A 22448-nucleotide genomic window follows, 5' to 3' on the forward strand; every position below is an offset into this window, starting at 1 on the left:
TGAATGTATGGAAATAAAGGTTTACCAAACAATATTTTTATTGGACTAATTTAATATATGTCTTCACTAGCTTTTAAGGACTAACACTCATTATAATGTTTCATAGTACAGTGATACCTTGGAATCCGAATGCTCCAGTACTCAAACAATTTGGAATACAAACAAAAAATTTGAGCAAGTTTTGCCCTGGAATCCAAACGCTGCTTTGGAATCTGAACGCCCTGCATGTTGTTCATGTGTACTTGTGCGTACATTTCCCAGGCGCTCGGGCCACCCATACGTCGTTCAGTTCATTGTCAGAAGCTGTAGTGAAAGAATTTCATGTGATTTTCGCCTTTGTGTAGTGTAGTGAGGAAAATACTGTACTGTATTATTATTATTTGTTAATATTGTACCTTAAAATCCAGTGTATTTACTGTTAAAATTTGAAATCGTGGGACCCAGGAACGGATTAATCCAGTTTCCATTATTTTAAATGGGAAAAACTGTCTTGGAACTCCAACGACTTGGAACTCCAACGGGGTTCTGGAACGGATTAAGTTCGAATTCCAAGGTATCACTGTAAAGTATATCCTATATCCTATGGTGCCAGGGCAAATAAGTGTTGGAAAGAGTATGAATTCTGTGGACCAGAGCTGAGAAGGCTTCAAAATGTTTCCTTATCCAAATTACCACTATTAAATTTCCCATTCAGCCTATGCTCAAGCATTAAATAACACTGTTTTTATTGTTTGACCTCCCCCCTACCTATTTCCTATTGCATTTGTTGAACCTCAAGTTGTGAGACATTGCTTACTAACTTTTCCCTCTGGAAAGCTGCAGATCACTGATTCTATGTGTTACTGTAATGATTACTTTTAATTTATCTTAGAAAGCTGAATCACTGTCTGAACTTTTGCGAAGCCTCTGCAGATTGTGAGGCCCTAAACCAGGGGTGCCCAAAAGGTTGATCGTGATCGACCAGTAGATCGCAAGGGTAACACGAGTCGATCACGTTGCCTGTGCGTTCTCCCTGATTCCCCAAAAAAGTTGGAGGGAATGGAGTGTGTCGGGTGGCAGGGAGCAGGCAGGGAGAGAGGAAGAAAAAGTTGGGGGAGGGAATGGAGCATGTCGGGTAGCAGGGAGCAGACAGGGAGAGAGGAAGAAAAAGTTGGGGGAGGGAATGAAGTATGTTGAGTGGCAGGGTGGCAGGGGGCATGCAGGGAGAGAGGAAGAAAAGTTGTACTCATGAAGGGACAGAGAGAGATGGTGGTTGGGGAATGGAATGAGGTGGAGGAGAGGAAGCATGCAGGAGGTAGAAAGAAGGGAAGAAATATTGGATGTACAGTCAAAAGGAAGTGCAACCAGAGACTCATGAAATCACCAGACAACAAAGGTAGGAAAAATGATTTTATTTTCAATGTAGTAATCAAAATGTGTCCATTTTGAGAATTTATATCTGCTGTCTATGTTTTGTACTATAGCCCCCTTTTACTAAACCGCAATAACGTTTTTTTTAGCACAGGGAACCTATGAGCGTCAGGAGCAGCAAGGGGCTGTCGTGGTTTAGTAAAAGGGGTAGATCATTTTGACTTGTCATTTTAAAAGTAGCTCGCAAGCCAAAAAAAGTGTGGGCACCCCTGCCCTAAACTATAGCTTATTTCGATTATAGGTAAATCCGGCACTGGCTCATGCCTTTTTCATTTGTAGCTCAAGCAGAATTACATTCAGATAAAGCATATCCCTAACTGATGTAATTCAAAACAAGTGGTATTCAGGTATAGTAGGTATTTCCCTGGACCCTTCCCCCAGAGAGTTTACCATCTAAGTTAATATCTGAGGGAAGATTAAGTGACTTAGCCAAGATCAAAGAGAGCTGCAGTGCTAGTAAGTTGTTTTTTGCTTCTCTCAGAGGCTACGACACAGAGATGAACTGGGAGAAAGGGGAAGGCAACCCAAGTCCCTATTTTGTTTTTGGTGCCGCATGTTCGGAAGTAGAAATTGACTGTCTGACTGGAGCACACAAGGTGATGTCTATATTTATTTATTTAGATACCACTTGTAGCCTAAGTGGTTTACATTCAGGTATGCAAGCATTTTTCTCTATCTGTCCTGGTGGGCTCACTCTCTGCCTAAATGTACCTGGGGCAACCCAAACAAACGTTTCCATGCGCAGGGCAGAAGGAATGGTTCTGTGTTTCAATTGATCTTTCTTATCGACAGGAAGTTCTTGCCATCCCTTCTGTTCAGTGAGAACTGTACATAGAAGAACGCTGTCCACCAAAATCAGAGCGGTATATATCCCCTAGCCAAATGAAAATGCATACAATAGAGCTTACAAAAGTGCATACAATAGAGCTTACAACCTAATTAAAACAGACAAACAGAACACAAAGGCCTAGATTCACTAAAGCTTCCGATCCTGTACTGACGATCACAAAACCAGTTTTACTGGTTTTGCAATCGTTCCATGACCCCGACCCGATTCACTAAACTACTGTGTGATGAATCTCCGACCTGATCCAATCCACCCATGTAAATTAGTAAAACCTCATGCAAAATAGCCACACGATTGATTCACTAACAATTGCTTGGCTATTTTGAATCAGGTTTTAATAGCCTAAAACCCGTCTGCCGGTTTTTTGACAGGTCTGCCTGTCTTTTTTCTTCATTTTTTTCCATAAAAAATGAATAGAAATGACAGGCAGACCTGTCAAAAAACCACCGCTCCCCGACAAATGCGCCTCCCCCTGTGACCCACAAATGACAGGAGTGATGCCCACTCTCTCCTGTCACCAGATGCTCCCACCACAACGCCACTTATAAATATGGCAGGAGGGATGCCCACTCCCTCCTGCCATCAGCCCCCCCATTAGATATGGCAGGAGGGATGCCAACTCTCTCCTGCCATCGAAACCCCACCACCACCTTCGACCTGTGCCCCCCTTCCCTTCCCATACCTTTAAACGGTAACAGGAGGGGTGCTCAGTCCCTCCTGCTCCATAGGCCTCCAGCGACCTTCAGGAGCAGGAAGAAGCACAAAGTCCTCATGCTCCTGCTGCTCCACCGGCCGTAACTTGATGCATGGGGAGCATGTGATGCATGGGGAGGGGCCAAAGGCCCTGATTGGCTCAGGCACCTCAGGCTCCTCCTAATTGGCTCATTAGCCAGTGTAGTTGCATGCATATCTCAGAATAGCATACAATTTTCTATGCAGATACTTGCACTTCATTTATAGGGCTCCTTTTAATAAGCCGCGCTAGCGGTTTAACGCATGTAATAGCACGCTCTAAACCGCCGGACGCGCTAGCCGCTACCGCCTCCTCTTGAGCAGGCGGCAATTTTTGGCCAGTGAAGGGGTTAGCACGTGATGAAAAGTCAAGCACGTTTACCCCGCTAGCACGGCTTAGTAAAAGGAGCCCTTAGAGTCTGGCTGTTACTGACTGCTGATGAATGTGTAACTTTGTGTGAATCTTGGCCCAATTATTTTTTGTTAGAAAATGTGATGTGTATCTTATTTTTCTCTATTCAGAATATTGTTCTATTTGAGGCTAAAATCAGTCACAAGAAATTTCTCAGTAAAGCCAGTTAAATTGTTATATTAATTAATCAGGATCTTCAGATTGCTGTCAGAGTATATTGTTCCTTTACAGCCAATCCTTATCTGTTTTTCTTTTTTTTTTTTCTAAATTTTCTTTATATATATAAATTATTATGTGAAACATATAAAGATCAATAACTTATCTTAAATTTTCATGACACCCCTCCCAACATGAATCATGTTTCAGCTACTTCATCAGGTCGAGGTGCAGGATACAACTATTAAAAAAAATAAAAATTGATATTATCAAATTAAATACTAATCTTGTTTCTTCTTAATATACTAAATCAAATTTACTTCATAAACGGCTCCACTGAGGATATACAGGAGGTGAGTTTTGTTCTTACCAGCATCGCTACTGTTTAATGTATTACAAAGATGACTGCGGCCATTACTGACCCTCATGTTTTTAGAAAACCTTGATGCTTACGTCAGCATTATATGTCAACCGATGTGGTTTCTTTCGGATAGTATTCATTCACACCAACTTGCTCATCTATTTCTAGTTGGTAGCTGTAACTACCCAATCGAATTTAGGGCTCCTTTTACAAAGCTGCGTTAGGGCTTTAACGCAAGGAATAGCGCGCGGGGAATTGCCCCGCGCGCTAGACCTTAATGCCAGCATTGAGCTGGCGTTAGTTCTAGCCATGTAGCGCATGGTGTAGCGTGCGGTAATATCCTGCATGCGCTAAAAACGCTAGCTCATCTTAGTAAAAGGAGCCCTTAATGCCAGCTTTATTCATTCAAACCAGTATTTACGCTGGTTCTAATCGTAATACATACAATAAATAAAATCCATTCATATTTTTATCGTTAGTACTCATTTCTGAATGGGCATATGGTTTCAGCATTACTATAAATATATCATGTTGCATGTTATGACCCACAGAAAATTCCTCATTTCTATTGATGCCATTAAGATATACGTACACACACATCACATATAAACCCGCATTCAGTGTATTCTTAACTGTTGCCTATTACTCTGCTCAAGCAATTTCCATACTCAGTAATTATCCCAATGACATCCATTCCATGTCTTCATTTAAGCCCACCGGGGTTAAAGTGTTTAGAAGAAATATTCATCTATAATAATAATAATTTATTTTTATATACTGCCCAAAAGTTCTAGATGGTTCACAACAGTTAAGGATAATACAAACAATGCATTTCATTTAAGATTTGATGAGTTATATGCATACAATGGGGAGAAATACATACCAAATAAAAGATACAGGCAATTTAAAAATGAAATAGAAAATGTTAAAATAATAAAAAGCGTTAAAAACCCAATCTATTGAATAATTGAGTTTTTATCTGTTTTCTAAAATCTAGATAAGAAGAGGCTTCTAACACAGTATTGGCAAGCCATAAATTCAGTTTGGCCACCTGAAAAGAAAAGGTTCTTTCAAGAAGCCTTTTGTAATGACGTGATTTTATTGAGGGATATGCAAACAAATGTATTCTTCGAGAGCTCTTGTTAGTGTAATTCAATGTTAAATAAGGGATAAGATAACCCGGTAGCATGCCAAATACTGTTTTGTAGCAAATGCATGAGAATTTAAACAAAACTCTGGATTCCAATGGCAGCCAATGGAGCTTTTGATAAAAGGGGGACAGCCGTATTCTGAACCACCCTTAATTTTCTGAGGATTTTCTTGAAAGCGCCCAAATATATGATGTTACATTAATCAAGAATATTCAGAATGGAAGATTGAACTAACAGACGAAAGGAAGCTTCGTCAAAGTACTTCTTAATGGTGCGGAGTTTCCAGAGCACCGAGATACTTTTCTTAAATACTAAATCAGAATGTTTTTCCAATGTGAGATGTTTATCCAGGGTTACTCCTAGTATTTTTAAGGATTGTTCAATATTATAATCCATCCCATTCACATGTATCATAGTTTCCTATGTTCTTTATAGTTAAGTAATCTCTCAATGTTACCTCCCTCCCACCCAACTTTAACAATATCTATAAAGCGCCATTTGATGTCTTCAAGTGTATGGTCCATCAGCTGCCAGTGTCGAACCAGGGGAGCAGTCTCGTTGTCTCTAGACTCTAGACTCTAGACATTTGACCTAAGTACAATTTCAGACAAGGGCATTGGATTATATATACCACATTTGGAGTATCACAATCAGTTACTTTTCTTGCTTGATAAAATTTCTTTGAAATGGAGTCTTGCCAACTATCACCTACCATAACATAAGGACACCATTGGCATTGCCCACAAGTAGAGCGATATCCTTGAATGTCCCTCTGCAGTATAGTTTGTACACAGGAATTAACTGTCTCTCCTACATTCTTTGTTCATTGATATGATAATACCGGTTTTTCACAAAAATCTTCACAAGCCAATCTAGCTACATGCCATTGTAAGTTATTGATCTTTACACGTTTCAAATAATAATTTATATATAAAGAAAATTATGAGAAAAAAAGAAACACAGATAAGGATCAGTGAAGATGTGGCTGTAAGGGAGTAATATACTCTGACAGCAATCTAAAGATCCTAATTAATTAATATAACAAATTAACTGGCTTTACTGAGAAAGTTCTTGAGTTTGATTATTTATCTTATTTTTCACACATCTTTGTTCTAATAAACCTATTGAAATAGAGAATAGATGTGTGCCAGCTCACTGTGCTTAAAGAGCCCTGCCTCACAGCCGGTCCATTAGCTCCTATGCACAGATCATTTAAGATTTATCTACTTGCCAACAAGACAGTCCTATGGGTTTCACACAGAATATGAAGTACTGCTGCTAACAATTAGAATTTTATCTTTTACAGTTACCATTAATGTTCTTTGTACATTTCTAGAAGAACCTCTAAAAGTATCTGATTTTACATTGTAGCGACTATTGTGTGTTTTGTTCACAGAATGTCAGAGTAGACATGGTCATAGATATCGGTCGCAGCATAAATCCAGGCGTAGATATCGGACAGGTAGGCATTTCAGCAGGATTTTCACTTTTCTTTTCTTTTTTTAAGTACTTACCCCCTTTTTTTATCAAGCTGCGCTAGAGGTTTTCAGCATAAGCCAACAAGCTAAGTGCTCCAACACTCATAATGAGCATTGGAGCATTTATTGTGCTGGCCCGCACTAAAACCTCTAGCGCAGCTTAATAAAAGCTGGCTTTTCTTACTTATTTTCCTGGCAGCTGCCTCCTACTTCTTTGGGTTTCCAGCTGAATTGGAACTGGCCTTCAATAGGTGCCAGGAACTTTCATTTGCAATGACTCCGAGTTTTTCCCCTCTTTATATATTCTTCTTCCAACTTGGGCCAGTCATCACAGCGGCATTTCACAGCTAGGAACCACAAACCATGCCTCTCTATAGAACCTGACTGGCATGCTTCCTAAGTCTGGTCACTAGGTGGCAACCTTGCACAGTGTTTGTGATAGTTACCCCAAGGTCTATGAATGCTGCTTTCACAGCAAGCTAAGGAATTAGAAACCATATTCAGAAATTGAAGCCAGGTCTTCTGAATAACAGCATGAGACAGCTGCCACTGAACTGCCAGACTAGTTCTTTTCAAACCAGTTTTATTGTATTTCCTTAGTAAGTTTCCAAGTTTATTTATTATTTGATATACCATCTATCAAATAATAGCTAAATGGTTTACAATGAAAATTGTTTAAAATACAACTTAAAATGTTAAAAAAGTAAGAAGAAAAAAAAAAAGGGGGGGTTTCAAGACTAATGAGAATGAACAAGACTAGAAGGATAGGGCATGAGGGCATATAAAAAAATACATCAAGATAGTATTCAAAACCAAAAGTTGATGTACTTTCAAGTCAAACCTCAGTCTGCTCTAGACTAAATAAATCCATTTTCTTCAACCTTTCCCGATAGCTCACATTGTATTTGTAAAATCCATTTAACTGCACCATTAAAAAAATATTTCCAGAAAAAGACCATCATAGTGGCAGTGACTTCCAGACTTGGGCACCTCTGAAGCACTCAAGATCTTTATGGCCCCAAAATAAATTTTGTTGTTGAAAAAAATTCAAAACACTCCAACATGTTTAGCATGCTTCTTCTGGCTTCCTAAAGGTGACAATAAAATAATTAGCATTGTTTGCATTTTGAATGTTTTAATGAATGAAAATATGAATTATGCTTAAATTATTTTCTCAGATTGAGGGTGCCTTTATTCAAGGTCTTGGACTGTATACAATTGAAGAATTAAAATATTCTCCAGAAGGGGTCCTGTACACTCGGGGACCAGACCAGTATAAAATCCCAGCAGTCTCCGACATCCCTGAGGAATTCAGCGTTTCTTTGCTTGCAGAATCTGAAAACCCATATACAATTTATTCTTCCAAGGTGAGACACCCATGCTCCATTCATAGACTCAAACAGAGATTCATTCATACTGTCCTTCGCCTGTTTTTAATAATGAAATATCAAAGAATGATCAAAACATAGGCAGATTATCAAAAATATGCACATATGCTAACCCTCCCTCTGTCCCTGCCCTCAGGAACTTCCTCTTCTACATCTACTCCAAAAGCAGATGCAGCTTTCTACATGTGCTATATGTTGGTATGTGTGTATTTTATAACTTACACTCTTAACTCAGTACTCTGTCCCACCTGTAGCGCATAGGACGGAGACACCCAATCCCCACCTGGTGATGAAGGTTTCTTAAATTCACTCCCCCCCATACTTCAAGTCATCACCAGCAATGAGCAGAGTCTCCTACCCCCCACTCATACCAATTGAACCAGCCCTTTGATATAACTTCCAGGTCTTATGAACAGGAAGTTACATCAGAAGGATGGCTGGGCCAGTATGAGCAGTGGGGAAGAGTTCCTGCTCCCTGCTGGTGAAGACTAGAAGGCGTGAAGGGATAGGGAGCGGGCATTTTAGATACCCCTCCATCACTGGGGGGAGGAGAGATGCCAACGCCCCTGCAAAGATGGTGCCCATGGTGCTTCATTTCCCACACCCACACTACACCATTATGTCCCACTCCATTCAAATTTCACTTCTGAGAACTTGTACTCATGAGTTATGTAAAGCCACACAAGTTCTTGTCAGCATGCATGCTTGTATGTGCAGAAAAAACTGCACAATTGTATAATAACAATTTCTTGCATGTAAAACATGCTGGAAACACTTCAGAAATCCACTGCATAAGAAGATAATTTTATAAGAGAGAAAGACCCACTGATCCACAGTCTGCACACCTCTATTTACCTCAGAGAAAATAGGTGCACACATACGGTATATACCTGATCCAACACAAATTTAACTGTGTACATGCATGAGCTAGTAAGCGCATATACATGTATTTCATAAACTATACACATAAGGGCCAATACAGCTCCACTCCTTTTCTCTGCCCTTGGGAATGTATCACATGAAATTAGACCTATGGAGGGCAGTCCTATAAAAGGGGCACCTAGTTGAAGCCTATTCTATAAAGGAAGATAGGTGCCTTCTTTCCCTTATAGAACGCTAATGTAACCAGATATCTATGTACATGTGTTTAGGCTCAAATACTTACAGCAACCATAGAGGTGGTGTAAATTCTCACACCTAGATTTAGAAGATGCTCAAACTCCACCTGCAAATCATGCACTATCAAAGATATGGCAGAATAGTGTGTAACTGGATTGTTATTTGTGCAAGTATGTAATCACCTGTGCATGTGAATGACTAGAAAACCAGCATGGGCTGAGAAGGGGTTGGGAAAGCAGGGAAGGACAGATGCTGCACAGGTTGGGAAGGCAGAGAAGGACAGATGTTGAATGGGCTGGGGAGTTGGGAAGGACAGATGCCGCACGGGCTGGAAGGGAGTTCGAAATCCATGGAAGGGTTCCAGAGGTGATCCAGGAAATTATAGACCAGTGAGTCTGATGTCAGTGCCAGGTAAAATGGTAGAGACTATTATAAAGAACAAAACGACAGAACATATATATACATACACAAACAGGAGATTCTACCTCCTCAGGGTAAAACAAAGAGAAGCAAAAGAGGCGACTTTGATGCTCAGTCTTTTTATTTATTCAAGACCCGACATGTACGTGCTTCGGCCCTATGGCCTGCCTCAGGGGTCTTATAGTGAAGCAATCTAAATGTAAATAAACGAATGGTGGTTTGAAAGGATGACCTTTAAAAGCTAAGAGCAATGCCTTATCTTCACTAAACAGAAAGTTTAGTGGAGATACAGCTTTGCTCTTATGCACAGCTGATTAGCTTTTAAAGGTCATCCTTTCAAATCACTATTTGTTTATTTACATTTAGATTGTTTCACTATAAGACCCCTGAGGCAGGCCATACGGCCGAAGCATGTACGTGTCGGGTCTTGAATGACTAAAAAGAATGAGCACCAAGGTCACCTCTTTTGCTTCTCAAAGAACATATACATAAGCATGGATTAATGAGAAGGCCAACATGTATTTAGTCAAAGGAAACCCTGCCTCACCAATCTACTGCATTTCTTTGAAGGGGTGAATGAACATGTAGATAAACTAGAAGCGATGGGGTAGCCCCCCGGTGAATATAAGCCCTCAGGTAAGTAAATCACTGAATACATGAATGGGAAAAGGAAGGCAATGTCTGGAAAGCAGTATATACTAATGCTTGAAATCAGGGAATCAAAATTCTGGATCTAGAAGTTGTGATGGAAGAAGATGAGTTGGATATAGTGGCATTCACGGAGAACTGTGACTGGGATGTAGTTATACTGGGCTATAATCTCTTCAACAAAGACAGGGTAGGAAGAAAAGGAGGGAGGGAGTAGCGTTATATGTGAAATATCATATTAAAGCCACACAATTGCAGGATCTGCAGGGCATGGAAGAGACACTGTGGATCAATTTAGAAAGTGGGAATGGTCAATATATTTACAGTACATTGGTATGATATACAGGCCTCCTTCAAAGACAGAAGAAGTGGACTGAGATTTAATAGTAGACATTCAGAATATATCTTAAAAAAAGGGAAAGTTTTATTAATAGGTGATTTTAACATGCCAGATGTTGCTTGGGGTATCTCTATTGCAGGGTCTTCTAGAAGTAGGGAGATCCTGGATTCTCTACAAGGAGAACTATTCCAGAAGTTGGTAATGGAACTCATGCAGGATGGAGTTATACTGGACTTAGTGCTTAGAAAAGGGGAAAGTGTTTCTGACGTTACAGTGGGTGATCATCTGGCATCCAGTGATCACTGCATGGTATAGTTTAATATTAAGATGAGTATAGAGAGGGCTCATTCAAAAGTAAAGGTTTTAGACTTTTTTAAAAAACTAACTTTGTTTAGAAGGGGGATTACATCAAACAAATTGTTGTCTGGATGGGAACGTCTGGGAGGAATAGAAATGCAGAGGGCAAAATTAAAAGGAGTTATTGTAAGGGCGACAAACCATTTTGTGAGGGGAATAAGTAAAAGTAAGAGGAAAAGAAGGCCACTTTGGTTCTCAAAAGTAGTAGCTGAGAAGGTAAGAAATAAGAGGTTAGCTTTCATAAACTGCAAAAGATTGCAGAAAGAGGAAGACAGGCAAAAATATCTGGAAAAGTTAAGAAAGGCTGGTCAAGTAGTCAGGAAAAGAAAAATACAAATGGAAGAAAATATAGCTGAAATGGTAAAACGGGGAGACAAGACATTTTTTAGATATATCAGTGATAGGAAGAAGTGCAAAAGTGGTACTGTGAGACTCAAAGGTGAAAGGGAGAAATATGTAGAAGCTGATAAATAAATTTCTTAACAAATATTTCTGTTCTGTGTTCACGGCTGAAGCACCAGGAGCGGGACCGCAGAAGTCAAATGCAAATTGGGGTAGACCCTGATCAATTTTCAGAGGGTTGTGTTTGTGAGGAGCTAGCTAAATTAAAAGGTAGACAAAGCGACGGGGCCGGATGATGTACATCCAAGGGAACTGAAGGAACTTAAGGAAGTTCTGGTGGCTCTACTGTCTGACCTTTTCAATGCTTCTCTAGAGTCAGGAATGGTACCAAAGGACTGGAAAGGAATGGATGTGGTCCCTCTATAGAAATGTGGAAGTAAGGGAAAAAATAGGGAATTACAGGCCTGTAAGTCTTACTTCTGTAAGCAAATTAATGGATACACTTTTAAAACAGAGAATGGCAAAGTTTCTGGAATCCAGTGGATTACAGACCTGGAAGCAACATGGATTCGCTAGATGTAGATCTTGTCAGACAAATCTGATTAATTTCTTTGACTGCGTGACCAGAGAATTGGATAGAGGGAGTGAGTTAGATGTGGTATATTTACATTTTAGCAAAGCCTTTGACAGTGTTCCACACAGATGTCTAATAAATAAACTGAGTGCCTTCGGGATGGACACCAAAGTGACGGACTGGGTCAAAAACTGGTTGAGTGGAAGGTGACAGAGGGTAGTGATCAATAGAGATTGCTCTGAGGAAAGGGATGTTAGCAGCGGGGTGCCTCAAGGTTCTGTTCTTGCGCCTGTTCTTTTTAGCAATTCTATAAGCGATATCTCTGAAGAGCTGTCAGGTAAGATTTGCCTCTTTGCGGATGATACTAAAATATGCAATAGAGTGGATGGTGTGAAGAATATGAAGAAAGATCTAATGAAGCTTGAAGAATGGTTTGAAATTTGGCAGCTAAAATTTAATGCTAAGGAATGCAAGATCATGCATTTGGACTGCAAAAACCCGAACGAACAGTACAGTTTAGGGGCGAAGAACTTATGTGCATGACAGAAGAGCAGGACTTGGGTATGATTGTATGTTATGAACTTAAGGTTGAAAAGGTGTTGGCGAAAGCTAGAAGGATGGTAGGGTGCATAGGAAGTAGTATGGCCAGTAGGAAAAATGATGTATTGATGCTCCTGTATAAAACTGTTGTGAGACCTCATTTAGAATATTGTGTACAATTCTGGAGACCGCACTTTTAAAAAGATATAAAAAGGGTATAGTCGATCCAGAGGAAGGCTACTAAAATGGTGCGTGGTCTTCGTCATAAAGCATATGGAAACAGACTTAAAGATCTCAATCTGTATACTTTGGAGGAAAGGCAGGAGAGGGAAGATATAATAGAAACGTTTAAATACCTACTTGGGATAAATGCACATGAATCGAGTCTCTTTCATTTGAAAAAAAGCTCTGGAATGAGAAGGCAGCTTTTGATGTAGTTAATCGCAATATTCTGCATTATCCCAGGACAAGCAGGCAGCATATTCTTAACGCATGGGTGACGTCACCGACGGAGCCCCGGTACGGACACTTTTAACTAGAAAGTTCTAGTTGGCCGCACTGCGCATGCGCGAGTGCCTTCCCGCTCGACGGAGGAGAGCGTGGTCCCCAGTTTCTTCGTTTCCGCGGAGCGAAGAAGACGCATGTTTTTTCAACGGCCGTTGAAAACGAGTTTTCTGCCTTCCCGCTCGCGTAAAATTATTTCGGTTTTATTCTCTTTTCTTTTCTGATTCCTTATTTTTACTATAAAAAAAAAAAAAAAAAACTCGTTGTTTTCTATATTTTTCTGGCCGGCCCCGGCGGGGCCTGTTGCCACCATACAGGCCTCCAGATTCGATTTTGCGGAGGCCATGTTTCCCTTCATGCCCCCTCAACCGGGCTTTAAGAAGTGCCAGCGGTGTGCACACCCGATCTCTCTCACTGACCCGCACAATTGGTGCCTGCAGTGCTTGGGTCCAGAGCATCGGGCTGACACCTGCACCCGCTGTGCTACGCTTAAAAAGCGCACATTAAAAAATAGGCAGATCCAGCAAAATATTCTGTTCGGTACCAGATTGGATCTATTGGAGTTCCGTTCCTTCCCTAACCTTGTAAACCGTGTCGAGCTCCACCCGTGGAGATGATGCGGTATATAAACCCAAGATTTAGTTTAGTTTAGTTTAGTTTAGATCTGCCATGGAACCTGCCGCAACATCGACGGCACCTCAAAAGTCGGCACCGACGACGTCGCCACCACCGGATCCTTCTTCAGGGTCGCTGGGCCCAGGTAAGCCGGCTAAGAAGCCTTCCACTTCCCTAGAACGCCCTCCTGCCACGGTTGCGACACCGACCCTTCCGGCACCGCACCGACCCCGTAAACGCTCCGCTCTGATATCGGTGAGTGCCTCGTCATCGGCCTCCTCATCGCCGGAGCGTAGAGCGGCACCTATGGTACCGAAGAAGAAAAAAGCGGTACCGGTGCCTCCCCTGGATGACCGCATCGCGGCCATACTCCAAACCCAATTACAGGAGCAGCTGCAGCAACAACTACTTCAACTGTTGCCGGCGTTGCTGGCCCCGCACCTTCCGGTACAGGACCGGTCCGAGCCTCGCACTGTCCCATCGGTGTCGACCCCCTCGGTACCGATTAATACTTCCATGCCGGTGCTCTCGGCTGAACCACCTACAGTGCATACCCGTGCTGCTGCCGACCCTTCCCGGTCCCAGGAACGACACCCGGTCTTCCTCTCCCGGTACCACTTCGGTGCGCTCAGGCAAGTCTCTCTCAAAGACCCGCCATACTGAGCCTTCCACACCGATGTCCCGACGTGCACACCCCGACATCAGGGACCCGGACTTATGGGAAGACTCCCCGCACGGTACCGAGGAGGACGCTTCGTCGACCGACGAAGAACCCTCCATGGCTGACACCGTTTCAAAACCGGAACAGTCCTCTTTCTCCAAATTCCTTAGGGAGATGTCAGCAGCTCTTTCTATCCCCTTAGAGTCCGACTCTAAAAAGTCTCAGGCTTTTCTCGATGCCCTAGACTTTGAACAACCTCCCAAGGAATTTCTGAAGTTGCCCGTCCACGACATCTTATGGGAAACTTTTTATAAAAACTGGGAGACTCCCCTCACTGTTCCCAGGGCCCCTCGCAAACTGGATAGCTTGTACAGGGTCATTCCAATCCCAGGGTTTGACAAGCCTCAATTGCCCCACGAATCTCTCCTGGTGGAGTCCACCTTGAAGAAATCTCAGGGTTCCAGTGTCTATGCCTCCACCCCTCCTGGCAGAGAGGGAAAAACTATGGATAAGTTTGGTAAGCGCTTTTCCAAAATGCAATGTTAGCCAATAGAGCAAACAATTACACCTTCCACTTCTCCTTCTACATGAAGCATCTGGTGAAACAACTCTCCTCCTTACAAAAATACCTTCCTGAACATAAGGTCCACCTCTTCCAGCAGCAAATTTCCAGCCTACTCCAACTCAGGAAGTTCATGGTTCGCTCCATTTATGACTCGTTTGAGCTGACCTCTCGAGCATCTGCCATGGCTGTCGCTATGCGCCATTTGGCCTGGCTGAGAGTCTCTGACCTTGACATTAACCACCAAGACCGCCTGGCTAACGCACCTTGTCTTGGTGACGAACTCTTCGGGGAGTCCCTGGACTCGACAACCCAGAAACTCTCAGCGCACGAGACCAGGTGGGATACTCTGGTCAAACCTAAAAAGAAGACTCCACCTGCTCGCCTCTACAGACAGCAGACTTCCTACCAGCGCAGGTTCTCGGCCAGACCTCTCAACCCGCCTCAACAGCAACCTCGCCGTCCTCGTCACCAGCATCAACCTCAGGCTCGGTCCCAGTCTCATCAACCTGCCAAGCCTCTTCCTCCCTCAAAACCATCTCAACCCTTTTGACTCTTTTCTCCAGGGCATAGCCAGTCTCCCACCATTGCTGCCTCTTCCTCAGCCTATCAGAGGACGCCTCCATCTCTTCCTCAGCCGTTGGGAGGTCATCACTTCGGACCAGTGGGTCCTCAACATCATTCGCCACGGCTACTCTCTCAACTTCCAGACTCTTCCACCAGACAATCCTCCCATAGAGTCTGCTTCTCACTCCTCCCAATCCCTCCTCCTCCTGAGGGAGGTCCAATCCCTCCTTCTTCTCAATGCCATCGAAGAGGTGCCTTCAGACCAAAGGGGTCAGGGATTCTACTCCCGCTACTTCCTGGTTCCCAAGAAGACAGGAGACCTTCGTCCCATCCTCGATCTCCGGGACCTCAACAAGTGTCTGGTCAAGAAAAAGTTCAGAATGCTCTCCCTTGCCACGCTTTACCCTCTTCTCTCGCAACATGACTGGCTATGTTCCCTAGACCTCAAAGAGGCCTACACTCACATTCCAATCAATCCGACTTCACGTCGCTACCTACGGTTTCAGATCCAGCACCGTCACTATCAGTACAAAGTGCTACCCTTTGGCCTCGCATCATCGCCCAGGGTGTTCACCAAGTGCCTTATTGTGGTGGCAGCCTTCCTCAGGTCTCACAACCTCCAGGTGTTCCCCTACTTGGACGATTGGTTGGTGAAAGCACCTACGTCTCCGCTTGTGCTACAAGCCACTCAACACACCATCTCTTTCCTCCATCTCCTGGGGTTCGAGATCAACTACCCTAAGTCGCACCTGCTTCCCACACAGCGACTTCAGTTCATTGGCGCAGTTCTCGACACCACTCTGATGAGGGCGTTTCTCCCCTCCGACCGACAACGGACCTTGCTACACCTCTGTCGTCAGGTGCTCCTTCATCATTCCATCCCAGCTCGGCAGATGATGGTCCTCCTGGGCCACATGGCCTCGACGGTCCATGTGCTTCCTCTGGCGCGACTCCACCTCAGGACACCTCAATGGACTCTAGCCAACCAATGGTCACAGACCACGGATCCTCTTTCTCATCCCATCTCTGTGACATCGTCTCTTCAGCGATCTCTTCAATGGTGGTTGAACTCCTCCAATCTTTCCAGGGGTCTACTCTTTCATCTACCCTCTCACTCCATGATCATAACCACGGATGTTTCCCCCTATGCATGGGGAGCTCACATGGGAGATCTTCGCACCCAAGGACTCTGGACCCCTCAGGAGCGTCAACATCACATCAACTTCCTGGAACTCAGAGCCATGTTCTATGCTCTCAAGGCCTTCCAGCACCTTCTCTACCCTCAGGTTCTTCTCCTGTGCACAGACAACCAAGTCGCCATGTACTACATAAACAAGCAAGGCGGCACCGGATCACCCCTCCTCTGTCAGGAGGCCATCCGCATCTGGACCTGGGCCACGGCCCACAGTCTCTTCCTCAAGGCTGTCTACATCCAGGCGAACAGAACTCCCTGGCCGACAATCTCAGCCGCGTCCTTCAAACTCACAAGTGGACGCTGGATCCTCCCACACTCCGCTCCATCTTTGCTCGGTGGGGCACTCCTCAGGTGGACCTCTTTGCAGCTCCTCACAACCATCACCTGCCCCACTTCTGTTCCAGACTCTTCTCCCCGCATCGTCTGGCCCCGGATGCATTCCTGCTCAACTGGACGGATCGGTTCCTCTATGCCTTTCCTCCACTGCCGCTGATGTTGCGGACGTTATTCAAACTCCGCAGGGACAGAGCCACCATGATTCTCATCGCCCCTCGGTGGCCTCGTCAACACTGGTTCTCCCTCCTGCTCCAGCTCAGCTCCAGAGAACCCATTCCTCTTCCTGTGTTTCCTACTCTACTTACACAGCAGCATCAGTCTCTACTGCATCCCAATCTGTCCTCGCTCCACCTGACAGCTTGGTTTCTCTCGGGCTGATCTCTCCAGAGAATCTGTCTCAGCCTGTACGTCGCATTTTGGATGCCTCCAGGAAACCGGCCACCCTCCAATGTTACCATCAGAAGTGGACCCGGTCTCCTCTTGGTGTCTCCTACATCACCACGATCCCATCTCTTTGGCGGTGGAAACTGTACTGGACTATTTGCTCTCTCTGTCCGACGCTGGCCTCAAGTCTACCTCAATCAGAGTCCACCTCAGTGCCATCACGGCGTTTCATGAGCCTATCCTTGGAAAACCTCTCACAGCTCATCCCCTGGTTTCCCGATTCATGAGAGGCCTCTTCAATGTCAAACCACCTCTGAAGCCTCCTCCAGTCGTCTGGGACCTGAATGTGGTTTTATCAGCCCTCATGAAACCTCTTTTTGAGCCTCTTGCCACAACTTCGCTCAAATTTCTAACCTGGAAGGTGCTTTTCCTCATTGCCATCACCTCTGCCAGGAGGGTTAGTGAGCTGCATGCACTGGTTGCCGACCCACCTTTCACTGTTTTTCACCATGACAAGGTGGTTCTGCGTACCCATCCTAAATTCCTTCCCAAGGTGGTCTCGGACTTCCACCTCAACCAGTCCATTGTGTTGCCTGTCTTTTTCCCTAAGCCCCATTCTCATCCTGGGGAACAGGCGTTGCACACGCTGGACTGTAAGCGTGCCCTTGCATACTACCTTGACCGTACCAGGGCTCACCGCTCGTCCCCTCAGCTCTTTTTGACCTTCGACCCTAACCGTCTAGGTCGTCCTGTCTCTAAACGGACGCTTTCCTACTGGCTTGCTGCATGCATTGCGTTCTGTTATGCTCGGGCCGGTCTCTCACTGGAAGGTGCTGTCACAGCCCACAGGGTCAGAGCTATGGCTGCTTCTGTGGCTTTCCTCTGTTCCACTCCCATCGAGGAAATCTGCAAGGCTGCCACTTGGTCCTCAGTTCACACGTTCACTACTCACTACTGTCTGGATACCTTCTCCAGACGGGATGGACACTTCGGCCAATCTGTGTTACATAATTTATTTTCCTAATGGCCAACCATCCCTCCTCCCTCTCTGTTAGCTTGGAGGTCACCCATGCGTTAAGAATATGCTGCCTGCTTGTCCTGGGATAAAGCACAGTTACTTACCGTAACAGGTGTTATCCAGGGACAGCAGGCAGATATTCTTATGTCCCACCCTCCTCCCCGGGTTGGCTTCTTAGCTGGCTTATCTTAACTGGGGACCACGCTCTCCTCCGTCGAGCGGGAAGGCACTCGCGCATGCGCGGTGCGGCCAACTAGAACTTTCTAGTTAAAAGTGTCCGTACCGGGGCTCCGTCGGTGACGTCACCCATGCGTTAAGAATATCTGCCTGCTGTCCCTGGATAACACCTGTTACGGTAAGTAACTGTGCTTTACCTGCTTTCAGAAATCAGCCTTGATCAAATTGTTCTAGACTGGTTTGACAAATTTCTATCTTCTCATTCTTATTCAGTGAATATGAAAGGTTCCAATTCAAAATCGTGGAGAGCCCTCTGTGGTGTCCCCCAGGGCTCTCCATTGTCTCCAATCTTATTTAACATCTACATGAGTTCATTGAAACACTATGATTTGAATACCCAAGAAACTTTACTAACGTATGCTGATGATATCTTCATATTACTTGAGGTTGATCCACATCTCGATAATTTGATACCCAATATTAACCATTGTATTACTAAACTTCAGTTCTGGGTGACAATGGTACTGATGAAATTAAATGCTGCCAAGACTATGGGCTTCTTTTACTAAGGTGCGCTAGCGTTTTTAGCGCACACAGGATATTACCATGTGCTACACCACGCGCTATGCAGCTAGAGCTAACGCCAGCTCAATGCTGGCATTAAGGTCTAGGGCATATGGCAATTCAGCGCGCGCTATTCTGCACATTAATGCCCTAACACACCTTAGTAAAAGGAGCCCTAAGCTTTTATGGCTTGGGCCAAAGTTAGATTCTCTCCCTTCTTTGAAAATTGAGTTTTCATCATTAATATTGGGTATTGTTATTGATTCTTCACTTACATTTAAGGACCAACTAAACTCGCTTATTAAAAAGTGTTTTTTCAGCCTCTGTGCTCTGAGAAGAGTGAGAGCATTTTTCACCAACATTTCTCTGTATTGGTTCAATCAATTATTTTGTCAAAGCTGGATTACTGCAATTCAGTATATTTAGGTCTTTCAAAGGTCAGTCTGCAGAGACTTCAGTTAATACAGAACATTGCAGCTAAACTTATTTTGGTAAGAGTAAATTTGATAACGTAACCCCTCTGCTCAAGGAATTACATTGGCTTCCAGTGTATCTCAGAATTCAATTTAAGTGCATTTGTTTTGCATTTACGATCCTATTTGGCATTTTTGCCATTTTGATTAACTATTTCAGTCTACTCTTCCTTGTCAAATTTATGTATTATGTTTTACATTATTGTTAACCGAATCAAGCTCCTCTTGGTTGATGACTCGGTCTATAAAACTAAGTTTTAGTTTAGTTTAAGAACCTTCATGTGTGCATTAAAAGGGTAATTCTATAATCTACATGCTAATATTTGTACAAATTTGTAAGAAGGTGAACACATGGGCAAGGCTCCCACTTATGCACAGAGAGGAGCATAATAAAAAAATACAACTAAGTCCATTTTGGGCCTAAGTTGCTAGTCGCCCAAAGTCGGACATGTCAGAAACCCATTCTCGAAAAATACGTTCAAAATATTTCTTTTTTCGAGAATTGTCTACTTCTAAGTCCAGCCATTTGATCGTCCAGACTGTTAAGTCGTCTATCTTTATACCCCATTCTCATCCAAAAATTTGTCCAAGTCAAAAACACCTAGAACAAGACCTTTTGAACGTGGGAAGGGTCAGCAAAGTGATGGACTGGCCACCCAGACATGACAACAGAGTAGTGGGCACCTTACAGGACACTGCTGTAAACTTCACAAAAAATGTGCCACATAAACATCTCACCACAACTCCCTTATAGGTCATGGTGAGCCCCCCAAAACCTACTATACCCACTTGTCTACCACCCCAATAGCCCTTATGACTGCAGGTGTCACCAATATGGCAGTACAATAGGGGTTTGGGAGGTTTTGGGGGTGCACTTGTTTCACCATGAATGCAGTGGTTAGAGCGGCTTATGGGCCTGGGTCCTCCTCTCTATGACTCACTAGCCCACCCCCCCACCCCCCAGGCTACTTAAGACACCTCTGTGCAGCTCTACTAGGCTTTCCTTTGCCAGGTGCTGATGTTCTGGAGGCAGGTATGTACGTTTTTATTCTGATTTTTTGGTATTGGGGGGGGTCAGTGATCACTGGGGGGACTGTGTTGGGGTCTGTACTTTGTCCCTGCAGTGGTTATCTGGTCACTTTGGATACCTTCTGGGCACTTAGACCTGTTTTTAGATCACCTATGTCACTACATACAAGTTCCGTCTAGGCAGTCTCGTTAAACTTTCCATTATACTTGCAGTATGACCAAGTCTAGGTCAGCCCATACCCCGCCTAAATTCCTCCCTCACCACTCCTCCTAAAATGCTTCTTTCAGCTCTGGGCGTACAGTGGCACTGAAAAAGCCTAAGCTGTTTTTAGATACGTCTAAAAACCATTTCGATTATTGGCAGTGCTGATTTCCGCAGAATTTTAGATGTATTCCCGTTTCGATATGAGCCCCATAGGATATATATATAATGCTGCCACATTTAAGTGCCTGCACTTGCACCAGATCTACGGCTGGTATAAGTGCACCCAGGGTTACCAGATGTCCAGGAAAACCCCAACATGTTCACTTTTTAGAGGGAAGTCCCAGAGCTCGGGGCCATGTCTGGAGGGTCTCCAAGCATGTACGGATGTGATGTGATGATATCACATGCATGCATGCATACGGCATTATCGTGTCACATCTTCACATGCTTGGAGGCACTCCAGCTGCATCCCCAAGCTTGGGGAAGAAGAGATGAGGTCAGTGTGGGGTTGGGGCGGAATTGGGCAGGGCCATGTCCTCTCTTATACAAAAAAATCTGGTAACCCTAAGTGCACCCACCTAAATATCAGGCACTTTGATACCGGATTATGCTAGTATTCTATAACAGAACTAAGGCACCTGGTTTCCATTACAGAATAAGCTCCTTTCAGGTGCCTAATTATAGAATTGCCTCCTTTATTCTATGCATTTGGAGGCAAATTCTATAAACAGTGTCCCGATTAAAGGCAGCAGTAGGTACCGCTGTCTAGCCATCCAATTGGAACACACTTTTTTTAAAGCCCCAAGGAGGGTCGTCTACATTGTAGACATTTTCACGAGCCTAGGGAGATGCGTAGGGCCGCCTAAGGCTAGGCATGGTTTCACACGGAAGCGGCCCGAGGTGTCTTCCTAGGGCTGCGATAGGCACCTGAAATGTAGACTGGCAAAATGCTGGTCTACATTTCAGATAGACGCGGCCGCTGATCTGATCACAGCAAGGTATTCTCCCTGCCGCGATCAGATTAGCAGCCATGGCAGGGAACCCGTGCCCCCCCCTCCCCGCAAAGACTACCAGCAGGAGGGATGCCCACTCCCTTCTGCCGGAATCCCCAAAGCCACCCCACCCAACCCCTGAATGTCCATGGCAGGAGGAGTGCCAAATTCCTCCTGTTACCACCACACCAAGATATCACCAGCAGGAGGGATGCCCAGTCCCTTCTGGTGGAACCCTTTCCCCCCCCCCTCCGAGATATCCCCTGGCAGGGAGTTCCAACAGGAGGGACTGGGCATCCCTCCAGCCAGGTAATGTTTTGGTGTGGTGGCAGCATGAGGAATTAGGCACTCCTCCTGCCTTGGTCATTTGAGATTGGGGGAGTGGAGGGAGGGCAGCTTCAGGGGTTCCGGCAGGAGGGACTGGGCATCCCTCCTGCTGCTAGTCTTTGCTGGGGGGGGGGGGGGCACGGGTTCCCTGCTGCTAAAATGATTGCAGCAGGGAGCTTCCCTTGCCGCGATCAGCTCAGCGACAACCCGATTCTCTAACCGTCGCCTATGGCATGGACACCGGTTAGAGAATCGTGGTATTAGGCGGGCTTAGGTGGACAGATGCGATTCTACATAGGACGCCCTTGTGGTTAGGCGGCTTCTGAGACCAGGCGTCCTATACAGAATATGGCCCTTGGTGTCTTTTATAATAGAATGCCGAGGCTGGAAAGACACATAAGCACATATGTTGCACCCATTTTATAATGGTGGAAATAAGTGCATGTACATGTTAGAAAGAATAGATGCATATGTGCATACTTAATAAAATATATTTTTAAGTGCCAGTCCTGCCTCTGGGAATGCAAGGGATTATATTTTAACAGGGTACCTATATTTTAAAAC

General features: G+C 44.4%; 1 protein-coding gene across 1 annotated transcript in view; it reads left to right on the top strand.

Moving 5' to 3' along the window:
* LOC117361317 (aldehyde oxidase 1-like) overlaps positions 1-22448 on the top strand; it is a 174901-nt gene that overhangs the window by 148328 nt on the left and 4125 nt on the right. The window contains exons 31-33 of the mRNA XM_033946482.1: positions 1892-2006; positions 6466-6531; positions 7726-7914. Of these exons, the coding sequence (XP_033802373.1) occupies positions 1892-2006; positions 6466-6531; positions 7726-7914 (370 nt within the window). The remainder of the gene's footprint in view (positions 1-1891; positions 2007-6465; positions 6532-7725; positions 7915-22448) is intronic.

Source organism: Geotrypetes seraphini, chromosome 5 (genome assembly GCF_902459505.1).
Source record: "Geotrypetes seraphini chromosome 5, aGeoSer1.1, whole genome shotgun sequence".
NCBI lineage: Eukaryota > Metazoa > Chordata > Amphibia > Gymnophiona > Dermophiidae > Geotrypetes > Geotrypetes seraphini.